The sequence below is a fragment of the Papilio machaon genome, chromosome Z (assembly GCF_912999745.1).
Source record: "Papilio machaon chromosome Z, ilPapMach1.1, whole genome shotgun sequence".
Taxonomy (NCBI): Eukaryota; Metazoa; Arthropoda; class Insecta; order Lepidoptera; family Papilionidae; genus Papilio; species Papilio machaon.
Window position 1 is genome coordinate 4,670,155 of NC_060016.1, and position 13,271 is coordinate 4,683,425.

At 31.6% G+C, this 13,271-nt stretch overlaps 3 protein-coding genes across 3 annotated transcripts in view; 2 read left to right on the top strand and 1 right to left on the bottom strand.

Moving 5' to 3' along the window:
• Positions 1 to 320: 320 nt before the first annotated feature.
• On the bottom strand, positions 321 to 3,755 carry LOC106717124 (autophagy-related protein 13 homolog). Its single transcript, XM_014510843.2, has 6 exons — positions 3,467 to 3,755; positions 2,989 to 3,337; positions 2,345 to 2,534; positions 1,991 to 2,156; positions 1,547 to 1,690; positions 321 to 736 (listed from the first exon to the last, which is right to left on the bottom strand). The coding sequence occupies exons 1-6, from the start codon at positions 3,647 to 3,649 to the stop codon at positions 500 to 502; spliced, it is 1,269 nt and encodes a 422-aa protein (XP_014366329.2). The 5' UTR covers positions 3,650 to 3,755; the 3' UTR covers positions 321 to 499.
• A 345-nt stretch (positions 3,756 to 4,100) lies between these two features.
• On the top strand, positions 4,101 to 7,899 carry LOC106717122 (peroxiredoxin-6). Its single transcript, XM_014510840.2, has 5 exons — positions 4,101 to 4,631; positions 4,725 to 4,900; positions 5,440 to 5,641; positions 6,679 to 6,751; positions 7,704 to 7,899. Exons 1-5 carry the CDS (start codon positions 4,546 to 4,548, stop codon positions 7,836 to 7,838), a joined length of 672 nt encoding a protein of 223 aa, XP_014366326.2. The 5' UTR covers positions 4,101 to 4,545; the 3' UTR covers positions 7,839 to 7,899.
• A 4,219-nt stretch (positions 7,900 to 12,118) lies between these two features.
• The window catches only part of LOC106717294 (angiopoietin-related protein 6), a 56,478-nt gene continuing 55,325 nt past the window's right edge, over positions 12,119 to 13,271 (top strand). Inside the window, exon 1 of the mRNA XM_014511111.2 lies at positions 12,119 to 12,383. Within this exon, the coding sequence (XP_014366597.2) occupies positions 12,211 to 12,383 (173 nt within the window). The 5' untranslated portion in view covers positions 12,119 to 12,210. The remainder of the gene's footprint in view (positions 12,384 to 13,271) is intronic.

Genomic DNA, 13,271 nt, shown 5'->3' on the forward strand with positions numbered 1-13,271 from the left:
AACACAGTCCATTATTAAGTACGAGAAAATGTACAAAGTATTAATAAAGGTAAATTAAACCGATCGATAGAATGATTTTCTACTCCCCAAGATCATATTCAAACGCTACTATATTAAATACGGAGCTCAAGACCACTGGTTTTATGAGAATGATTGCTAACAGATTCTGCTTCCTTGATTACGTTGATAGGTCAAATATTCGGTGTTCCGTAGCTAGCTTAATTGTGACTGCAGCATTTCTTCAGCATGTTGGATTGACAAATATTCAGCATACTGTTGCTGTACTTTTAATGTTGCAGTGCTAATGCAGATGAAAAGTATAAATTTTCATTTATCACTATTTTCTAACCAGCGGGAATAAAGATTTTTCACAAAAAAAAAACACTTATATCGCACAAGTACTTTCACTTTTAAAAATCTCCATGAGTGTTGATATCATTTTAGGCCATTTAAAGGCCTTTTAATATAAATACCCTATGGGTAAGATTACTTACTTTATTTAAGAATGATCAGACCCTTGTTCAGAGTTGCTAAACATTGATGCTACCATACTGTCAAACTCTGGCACCGCATCTTCGAACATTTTCAATTGCTTGGCAAGAGATTCCGAATCTGAAGAAGCAGAGGTATCAGCTAATATCTCTGACCAGTCTTCAGTCGCTGACCTTGCTTGCAGACATTCTTGATAGAAATTAGCCAGTTCCGCTATAGGACTACCTTCAGCAAATGGAAAGTCCTGGAAAATATTGTTTTATACATTAAAGAAAATTGTTTTAGTTAAGTGACTATGTAAGAGGTTCCCCTTAGTGTGAATATAGTATGAGTACTATGAGTTATAATGAAATTCCAAAAGTATTTTAAAATATATAATCTAAAGGAGGAATAACGACATGAACTCTACTTCTATGTAGTCCTCGCAATAATATAAACTCAACAGCTTGTAAATAAACTAAATGTCAGACATTCCGCGATGACGGATGGAAAGAGACTGCCACAGCAGTACTTCCGTTCCTAATAATTCCAAATCAACATGGACGCCACTGTCCTACCTTATCATTTGACAAACTCACTAAAATTCACTGATTAGTGATAACAATTAATTTAAATGAATTAATATTTTGTAAAAACTAAACCGAATGCGTACATCTTCTCAAAAATCACACCAGAGTATAGTATAGTACTTCTTCTTCTTCTTCTTGAAGTGCCTCTTCGACTAGCGAAGGTTGGCGATCAGTTCTCCATATTTTCTTTCATATTTCGCCTCGCAAGGGACAAAATAGTATAGTACTTAGTAGAAGTAAATTCAAGGATAAGCCCTATCAATAATTTCAATCAGATATTTAACTCAATCACTTCTTTTTTGCTTTTTATGCATTAACATATAAATATCAGTATCTTTTTGTATCATAATTATGAAAAGTACTCTGAATATCTACAAGAAAATGATGCTACTACCCAAAACCAATCATACAGTCATTCAAAGTTTGTTTAGATCACATTATCTTAACATCGTACTTCTGTAAGATAAATTTATCAAACTACTTACCATTAAACTAGTATATTTACTGCTCTCCTTGGTCTTTGGCACTTCAATAGCTTTACTTGAATGTGCTTGAATTTCTTCTATTTCAGTATTATCTACAGTTTTGTTTTCTTCTGCCGCCTCTGGTATAACCAACAATTTCATTTTCTGCAACCCCAAATTATTTTCAATTTTATCGTTAAACTAGCTTTTTCAGGCGAAAAAAAAAACTTAATAATCAAAACTTCCATCCATCTATCTAAACATATGCATTTATAACATTAGTAAGAAGACATTTACACTTTGATAATTTTCATTTCTATTTTCTTATATCTTGAAAAACTTCAACTTTCTGGCAGAAAAGGAACAGTAAATAACGAAATTAGAAAAAATTAAGAAAGTAATCTAAAATAGTTTTTTCACTTTTCTAATTTTATAAATTTGTTATCTTGTGAATTTTTTTTTTACCTCCTCCATTTTATCCTTTTCTGCAAGAAGCCAATTCATTGGTGGTTCAGGAGGTAACTGCTGGTATAATGATTCATGTAACTCTCTAATTTTTTGTACATCAACAAAAGCACCAGCCGTCAATGGTTTGGTTAAGTCGAGTTCCTTCTTTTCCATATGATTTCTCCTGAAATATGACAATTTATAAAGATAAATAATAAATATAACTCGGAATAGGAATGTACGCCTACCGTAAATAGGTTCCGACAAGATGTTTCCCTTTTCATAAGAATGTTAAATAAACATACATATGAAATCTTACAATATTTCAATAACTTATTACTATCAATAACAGTACAAATGAATATGTTTTACCTTTGGTTTTCAGTTGGAAAGTGGTCACTTTTCATCAAAATATCACCACAAGAGTTTACAGTAGTGTGTTCAATATATCTGCCTCTGTCCTCTGGTAACATAGTCATTTTTGTTCTATATACAACTTCAATAAGTATTGTTCCAATTGGGGTGTGCAATTCACTAACTTTGATAGTCTTATTTGTATCACCTTAAAATTTAAGATAGAATTATTACAAAACAGTGTTACTTGCTTATCTCGCTTTTGAATTTAGTAATTTGATTCATTAAAACATAGAGTCAAGCCAGGATATGTGAGAAAATTCTATAAGCGAGTCACTGTCTAGTCCCAAAGGACAATCTTCATAATCAAGAATCTCAGGTTAGAGAGAATCCTCCATAAGCAGAAAAATATTACAGTCTCTTGGACCCTTGGTTATCTAGGTTCAACTATATTAAATCTATAAATATTATGTTACTTATTATTTGTCTATTATCTAATGTAGAAATCTCTCTCGATATGATGTTATTTAACTTCTTATGAAATAAATATGATTTTCTCTTATGCCTTCAAAGCGCAATAATAAATTTTTGTGGGTGCTGATTCTAATCAGAATGCAGTAAGATTATTGTTTTATAAGCAGAATTATAACTTATAAACTTACCTAACACATCCAAATTAGGCTGACCGCCATAAATTCTATGTGAAATTTTATATGATTCTTTGAATTGAGACCGTGACAATTTATATGCGGGTGTTATTCTTGAAATACTAAGAGTTGATTTTAGCATTATACTCATTCTGTAGTATATTGTAGATACAGATGTTAAGCCAATATCACATCCTGGTAGTAATTTAACAGTCCATACTTCAAGCACCATTTCATCACCATCATTGGTTCTAAGTATTATTTCAATACATAGAACTTTAGCAAGTGCCTCTATCACTTCTCCGTTTAAAACACGTTTTGTATCCGTATTAATTCCCGGTTCATCTGGTATTGATAAATTAAACTAAAAATAAAATGTGCATTGAACATTGGAAGTTAAAAATATTGTACAAAATAAAAATAATTTAAAAATTTAATAGATCCGTGACGTAATTATAGAACAAAGGTACAATGTCATTTGAAAGAAACGTACCCATTGTAAACTACTAGGTGATGATGGTGGACCATCTTCAAAACCTTTTGGAGTCGCATAGTCATGAGAGATCTTTTTGCCCTGTCTGCTTTGTACAACAATCTGAACAACCTTTAGTGCAAGTATTTTGGTAAACTTGTACAACTTATAGTGATCTTGGGAGTCTAAAGTTTTTGTAGCCATTGTAATTATTTATTATAATCATTTATTAATTCATAAATAATTACGAATATACGCAATTACAGTACATAGAGTTAATGATGTAGGTGTTAATTTTCAACTAAACACAATAAAACTTTCTGAAATATAAGATAACTTTCTAAGTCGATAATAATCAATGGATTATAATTTTATTTTAATAATTATAAAACTTAATTTCTACAACAAAGACTATATAAAATAATTTCTAATAATAACATGGTACATAGATAAAATAATGTTGTAACTTTTATTTAAATACTCTTTGGTCTATAGTAATAACATTTTTCCATTGTTTAGAATCAACCGATTACGATACATCGATATAATTTACTTTATTTATACAATATGGCACGCTGGACTAAGACTAGGACTAAGATTAGACCTCATAGTACAAAAAAATTACAACGAACGTAATCGAGAAATCAGCTCGTGGGCAAGGCGTATATGCGTAAGAAGGGAGTGAATTCAGATTTGACGGCTGATAGAGATGTATGGAGGAGTAGTACATACTGTGCGGACCCTCCATAGTGATAAGGGTAGGTTGATGATGTATGTTTTAAAATTTGACTCCAATTCTTCGAACAAAACTTTGCAATGATCACAAGAAATAGACACGGAAAAGTTACTGTCAACACCGGTATCTAAAAGAAAACAAAAAGTTAACGTTATTGACACTTCTATGACACTTGACAAATCTAAATTCAAATTTTTCGCAAAATAAAGTTGTGAAAAGTTAATGAGAGGCTATTTTCTAATTTAGTGAACCTTGATTTTTCAAAAATAATTTGTTAGGAACAAAGTTAACAAAGTGCCATCATTTTCATTCGTACTTATTTAGACCAGAACTACTAAAAAGTAAAAGTTTAAAGAATCCCAATATGCTTCACTTGGGTGATGTTTTCCCGAATTTCACTGCTGACACAACTCAAGGTGAAATAAACTTTTATGAATGGCTTGACCAATCGTAAGTAATACTAATTTTTCCTTTTTTTTGTATCGGCTCGAAACAAGTCATATGTTATGAGTTAACCACTACTTTGTCATGTGTTATTTTCAGATGGGGCATACTTTTTTCTCACCCTTCCGATTTTACACCTGTGTGTACTACAGAGCTTGCAAGAGTTGTTACTTTAGTTCCAGAGTTTAAGAAACGCAATGTTAAAGTCATTGGTTTGTCTTGTGATACAATTGAGTCTCATAATGATTGGTGTAAAGACATACAGTGTTATGCAGGTAAATATTACATATATAATCAAGTGGTATTTAAATTAGGATACATTATTTAATTTAATTTAAATATAATACATAAAAACTAAAATATGTCATTAAAAGGTGTCCCTTTAGGCAAGGTTCCGAAGATACTGGCAGTGTTGGTATTTAAATTGATATTATTATGGTAAATACTGGTTATGATAGGATTTTTTACATTTCTACTAACTAATGTATAAATCTACTCGCTAATAATTACTCGCTTTTTACATTAACATTTACGTAACATGAATAAGCTTTACTTATCCTGCTGCTATTGGTATCAGCTACAGAAGAAAGTAGCCACAAAGGCACTGCTGTTGCCACTGCCTTCCCTTTTCCCTATGAAGGGTTGGCATAGAATGTACTATTTCCATACATCTCTATCATTAGTCATATCAGAATTCACCTGCTTTTTACATATATCCTCTTTCACACAACCCAGCTATTAACCTATATCATATTTATGTTAAATATTTTAACAGCAGTCTTTATTGTGATAATTTATATTACTTTTTCAACAGGTTGCAATGAGAATGAACCATTTCCATATCCAATAATTGACGATAAGGCCAGAAATTTGGCAGTTAAACTGGGAATGGTGGATAAGGATGAACTTGATTCTTCTGGAATACCATTGACTGCTCGTGCTGTCTATATCATTGATCCAAAAAAGAAGTTCCGGCTCTCCATTCTTTATCCAGCAACTACTGGCAGAAACTTTGAGTAATTATGAAATAAAATTTAATTCATACAGATTCTTATGGTAGCCTCCGAGCTCACTGGTTGGGGATGTGTTTGATGAATAACATATCAAAAACTACTAGACTTTTTACAAAAATATTTTCAGTACTTTTTTAATCTTCTTTTATATCTAAAATGTACATTTAAACTGAAAGCATTCTCACTAATTGAAAGGACTAAGTAGAGTCTAGAGGTATCTTTGTAGGTTCATGCTAGATAAATATTTTGAAATTATAAGTCCAAATTAAAGTATTTATAGATTTATTTTACTTATTAGTATATTATGAAGAATAGTATGCGTGAACAATCACCTAATAACACCAAGTTTTTATAAATTTGTTGAAATGTGATTAGGTTCTCTTTCCTCTCTTTCCATTTTAAAATAATTAGAGGGTCTTATGTTGTCTTAACATATTGTTTTAATGAGTATTTGATAATAAATACTCTACTGCTAACATTATTTCCCATAAAAATACTGGAGCATGCCAAAAATTCAACCTTGTGCTAAAACATAGTGTCATTATTAGAGTCAAGGATAAATAGCACGAATTATGTGAAACGGAGTACAATACTAAAAATAAATTTAGAAATTCTTTGATAAAATAAAATTTAAGGTAACATATTTATATCCATTGTTTGCAATGACATAGTTACGTTCTAGAAAAATATTGTTTCAAGGCTTGTTATTATCAGTAATAGTTTGAAATAGTATTGAATCATGCCAACTTTGTAACACAATGCTGGACACACACCATTGGACTTGTTGATTTTCTAACATAAGTGCACTTTGTTGTTCCAATTAACAATATACCAATTATTTGATGTAAATTATAGAATGTTGGTCAATAAAATATGAGATTGCATTTTGTTTATTGTATTAAGCTTGGAGTGCATTTGTCAACTCCGTGCCAATTTCGTGTTATAGACAAGTTCTGGTGTTGGTAGTGTGCTACAACCTTTACTCTTAAGAATGGGTTAAAATATTTTCTTGACTCCAGTTGTTAATTGTTTATTTACAGTGAAATTTTGCGCGTACTGGACTCCCTTCAGTTGACAGATAAGGCTAAAGTCGCTACGCCTGTAGATTGGAAGGTTAGTTTTGATATTTTTTTCTAAATTTTTTTAATATCCCTTTAAATTTTATAGATATTTAAGGTATTATTATACTACTATACTAGGTATATGACACGCATAGTGTTTTAAACAAGTATTAACCAATTACCGCTGATACACTTAGTAGTTAAGAGCACTTGTTCTTCAACTCCGGCTTCAAATTTCTTAACTCCAAGTTCCAATAAGAGATATAAAATTCGACGGTATATAACTCAGAAAAATATCAGTACACGCAGAGAAATATCATTTAAGAATATGACTTTGATAGTTTATATATTGTGCAGAAATTCGTTTAGTACATAACTTGCTGAATTTATAATATGCCCAGTCCAATAACAAACTGATAAATTACACAATCGGTCGGTGACATTCTATACACCGACAATAAGCTTGTAAGAGGAATGAGTGTTGACAGACTTGCGAGAGTACACGTAACGTCTCTATGCACGGTTATAAAACAGCGGCACGGCCTTCGCGTGGGTTACTCGTATTGTTTTCGTGGTACTCGTTAATTCTTACCAAGGTTATAACGAGTAGTGTGATTCTAATTTGTAGTAAAACTCAATATGGTTCGATTGCCAAAGCTTTGCCACTTTAATGACACATGCCACAAATTATTTCTTTTTTCAGTGCAATTGACAACTTTGGAGTAGTAACTAGACTTATAATTATAGTAATGTTTTGTTACACAGATCACTGATTAGATTTAATTTTTTTTTTGTCTTTCCTGATCTATGTATGTACCTTTTTATACTAGCCATACTTAGAATGTTAGGCAGATATATTTCGGTAAAACATTTGGCTCAAAAGTCTAACAAATCTCTATTAAATTTATATAAGTATTAAACGTTTATTTCAAAAACATGTTCATCGCTTTCTTATAATACACACAGAACATATTTAAAAAGCGATTGGTAATTTTTTTTTACAGTTGGGCGATGACTGTATGGTGTTACCAACCGTGCCTGAAGAAAATATTGACACCCTATTTCCACAAGGAGTCACTGTTGTTCCATTGCCTTCTAAAAAGAAATATCTCAAGAAGACGCCCTGTCCGGATGTTTAACCAGACTGTTTTCTTTAATTTTCTTTTTTTTTTGTCTTTATTGGAGAACGCCAGCAACTGATGTGTGCATTTTTGTTTTGTTTTCATTTAATTATTAAAATAAACCATAAAAAATATGAATGTAATTTTTTTAAACAGCTGAGTTTATAAGTATACCCATTACCACATATAACTTACAGTGGGTTTCTGAGACCAAAACATGTTATCTCTGTTTTATCAAAGATAATGGCAGGGATGACGATATGTATTATACAGATATTTAGGTCTCAGAAACCCACGGCTAGTCAAAGATTGGTTGGTAACAAGTATAAAGAATATATTTTTAAAGGGAGTGTATCGAGGAAAGCGTTTTTACTTCAACTACTCATTCGCAAGGCCAAAAAGAAAACAGAATAAATCGAAAAATAATAACTCATGAAAAATAAAACCATTTGTAATGAAACAATAAAAACAAAGAAAGTCTATAATCATATGGTAACCTCCGCTGCTCTTAATGTGTACACAACTATTGCTAAACCAACGGACAACTACTTTAAAACTGGTTTCCGAAAACATATCTTGCCTCTTTCGCATTGTGGTTTGATTTTGTTATTTTTGATAGTCATATGATATATGCAAAAACATATAATTCTACATAACATTTATTAAAAACAAAGACTGGCCCTAAGTCGGACCGATATATACTTATGATAATTAGTTTTTTGGGTAACTATAAGTATGAAATTAAATGACGTAGGTGACCCTTTTGTTTTATGTGGGTATTAATTTGTACGTTCATACATTTGTCCTGCTTGCCTCTAAAATATCCCCGAATTTATTTTTATCACATCGTAACACCTCGGTACTGCTTAAATACAGACCACAACACTGTGACATTAAGATTTAACCTTTATGTTTCGAAATCAAAACAAGTAATGAAGTCGAAATAAACAATTATCACATAGTGGGATTGTGTGTTAAGAAAATAAACAAATTTCCAAAGGTGGGCATTAACTCGTTAATCCGTTAATCGTTAATTAACGAAGTTAACATTTTCCTTAACGGATTAACTTTTAAGTTAAATTCAAAAAGTGTTAACGCTCTTGTTAACTTCCGTTACATTCTACTTCCGTTAATTTAGTCCGTTAATTGTTACAATATACACTTATTGATGTGTTGTCATTTTATTTAAATTATGCAACAGGCTACATTCGTAAGTTCGGCTATGTTCGGCGACCGTCGGCGAGTCGAATGGTGAACGAGAACGAGAGAGAACGAGTGAGTGTGATGCATGTTATACAAATACAATACACCGAGCGGCCGGGATAGACGTGATCAAAAGAGTACCACAGAATCCTTGTTAGAAAATAGTGACGATTTAAACAAACTTACCTCTATCAAATATTGTGAAGTTTAGGCGCTAGACACCTTCAAAGTTTATTAATTATTTCACATTTACACAAATATCTCGAAAAGTCTTTATTACATTTTATTCACATTTAAAGTGGTTTTCATTTATTTAACATCACTTTTTGTAGAACAAGAGTTTGTTATTAAAAAAAAAAAAAAACAGTCTAATTGATAACCTTCTTCTTTTTGAAGTCGGCTAAAAATCAACATAAGGTTCGAAAACACTTTACTCTTAATACAATAATTGTTATACGTGAGACGCAAAATCTATTAAAAAACATAAACTCTGCGTTGAATAGCAATCAAAATAATCGAGTGTGCATTACTCTTCAACGTCGTACCTAAAATACAACTAAACTTTGTTGCAGACAAAAATGTTTATTTTAATGTTGGAGTTTAAAGACAACAATAAACATAAAAAAAATAGTTTATGGTTCATTTGAAAAAGCGTACAAATAGGATTTTTTTGTCATTGCGTAGATAAGAAACAAACAATGAAAAATAAATTTAAAAATTCGAAAGATGAAATGTGCACGCAATAAACGTTCCTCAAAAACAAAAGGGATTTAGGTGTTTATTACCGTCGTTTGTTTTTTTGGGGCTTCTTCATATTCTACGAAAAATAATTTTAACAACAACAAAAATATGAACAAAGGATCAAATGGAAAAACGCACAGAGAATGCGATAACGAACTCGATGGATTTATGGCCCCAACCCTTCTAATGGTCGGGGATGCACGTGCGCTGCGCAAAGACAATAGCGAAGATAATTTGTTTGTTTACAAAAAAAGTATACGACAAAACGAGAAAGAATGAGGAAAAAGATAAAATAATTATGTTAGTGAAATAATGTTAAACTGTGTAATACTAAATTTAATATATGAAATGTCGCCACAAGTGACCTTTACAAAAAGACATCGATTTTTTACGTATATCGAAAGTTTATTTTAAAATTAATCGAATGTCGTTGAAAATAATTCAAAAGATATTCTTACTAATTAACTATAACGATTTTATAGGTGATAAGAAAGAGAGAAGACATCACCCGCGATCGGTTGTTTTCGTTATTATTATTTATTTATTTATTTACAATACAATAAAAACCTAAAATGGAACTATGTCCCACAAAATTATATAAAATAATTTGACTGTGGGATCAAAAAATTTAATTTAATTTAAAATTGATATAAAATAAAATTAGATAAGTATGATAATTAAAATTAAAATAAATTTAATTTAAATTAATATAAAATAAAATTAGATACGTATGGTAATTAAAATTAAAGTAAATTTAAAGAAAGTATAATGATATCAGTAATGAGAAAAGAAGTTATGGTAATGAATGTTATAAATATTTTTTGAGCTTTTTTTTTTAAATTTCCCTTTGATACTTTCATCCGTAATGACTGTAGGTAAACTATTAAATATATACGGTACACGTTTTTTAAGAGTTCGGTCTCCGTATATATTATGTACCCTGGGCACCATATATTTACCTGCAATCATTGCTCGGGTATTGTAGGTATTACGTATATTTAAAAAAAAAGAAGTATGCTCACGATTGTTAACTGCAATTAAATATTTATGTTTGACACTAACAGGAAGTATTTTATTTAAGTATTTTATATTTTGATTTTGTTTTTTTATCCACAAGTAATTTAACAAACCTTAGTTGAATATTTTCCAGTTTAGAAATATGGGTTTTATGTCGTGTAACTTATGCTCTATACACTGAGAGTAATTTAACTTGATTTAACATATAACAATAGATCGGACGATAGATCATTAAAGTTATCGAAGGCATCTCAGATGTATAGTTTGATGCGTTGAGATGTATCACAGGATTGGTTATATAGTTTATTTATCAATGTTATAATAAGTTTCCTCTGATGTTAGAAGTTTTATTAATAAATAAAAAGTACGTAAAAAATGATAAGCCTCTTCGTGGGCCCTTAGCTAAAATAAAATAAAAAAAATATTACCAAATTATACATAAAATTAAATGTTCAGTTGTTGGAGTATGAGCAAATGAATATCCGGGTGCAAATAGTAACAGATAAATGTAAATACTGCACAAAAGTTTTGATTGTTTTCTTTTGAATATTATCACATGTCTTACTGTTTAATAGAAAATTTGTGTTGTCTAAATTTAATTAGCTCTCTAATTCCGTGACGTCGGATTGTCGATAAAAAAATTGACTGAAAAAGTCATCATTGTTAGTGTAGTATATAAGTGTGTGTAACTAGTGCATGCTATGTCATTATTATGGTACAGGCATTAGTACATTGCTCCTATTGTCTAAATTATATTTTAGTATATTTTATAACTAAACTATAGATAGGATTAGCGATCGCCCGAGATTTCGTAAGCGCAGTAAAAAAATAGCCTAAGTTCTATTATATAGTCTATATAGTGTATATAGTCTCGAAAAAATAGGTCCTTACGATTCGGAGATTATTCATATGGCCATTTCCCGCTTGCGCCTTATACTCGTAATATAAACAAAAATTAACTTTAACTGTTAACTTTAACTTGCGTTAAATTTTCGTAAATTAAACGCTTTAACGATTAACGAAGTTAAATTTTTATTTAACGAATTAACGATTAACGAAGTTAACTTTTTGATTAACTGTGCCCACCTATGCAAATTTCTATCCAAATATTGAATAAATTTCACGACACAGTTTAAGTCAATTTATTGATGATTGCTGAACAGTCTACGCATACTGTGAAACAAGTGAGCCTGCAACGGGGATATGATTATGAGTTGAGACATTGTTAGGGATCTGGTCGACACCCCGAAGCCCGACGGCCGGTAGGCGGCCCAGTGAAAGCCCTCACTTTCATCGTAGTGGGGCGGCCCAGCCACCGCCACAACAAAAGTGAACGTCACCGAGAGCGCATACCACGCGCGTCGGCCAGTCGCTTGACAGTACGTTTTCGAGCGTGTCTTACGCGTCTCGTGCGGCCCGTGCTCTTGCGATGCCCAAGTGGTGGTTGGTGGTGCTACTGGCAGCGAGTGCGGCGGCGGGCGGCCGCCTGCCCCGTACCTCGCCGCCCGCTTCAGCGCCCGCGCCCGCTCCCGCGCCAGTTCCCGCTCCGCGCCTTCCCCAGAGGAACTTTACCCTGTCCAGCAGGACATCCGTACGGAACAGGTCAGTCTTCGCGTTGTATATTTAGTAATATGTTGTTTGTATCACTCCAAGTCTGCGAAGGTCAGCAATAACCAGATGCTTATGTATTTTCTTGAGGCCCTCAAACCTCACACTACGTTTATTTGATGTTGTTTGTGAGTTTACTATTCTTGATATTTGGAAACGACTTAATTCAATTCAGTAATGGCAATACAATGTTAACAAATGACAATTGAAATTGTATTCTTTTCTCTTTAGTATTATGATCCATGACTTTTCAATCAATCTGTAAAAGATTTAGATTTACTGCGATCCCTAAAAAGTCGCATTATAAGCATACGTTTTATAAACAATAATATCTATAATTAGAGCTAGGAAGTATCAATAATAACTACTTTAGCAATAATCTTAAACTAGATTACAAATTAAGTTATATTCCATTATGTATTTGTTTATTTATAGCGAATTAATAAATAGAAGGCCCGTTTTATCAAATGTCACCTTAAATTCTAAAATGTAAACGGCATCTGTTTGTGTTCTCATAATATAAAAGAATTGTGTCCTTTAGTGCCTAACTAATTTATTTGCTAGCGTGTAGGCGATAATGAATATTTACTTTAGTATTTCGAACGCTTTAACAAAAAACGTACGTGTGTTACAAACGAGTGGTAAACGGCTTTGCTTTTTCTTGTTTATGATGTTAATTTTTACAGTAGAAAAGATATGTTGAAGTTCATAAATCTTTAGATTATAGATAAAATATATCGCGCATGTAGATAATATTATTTACCCACCACGTGCAGTCGCCTTTATTCGCGGTATTCTAGTAAGTGAAAATATATCTTGCAAATTTCAACGAACATCGACTGGAACTATATAAATATAAACAAATAGAGTGTTACGTACCCC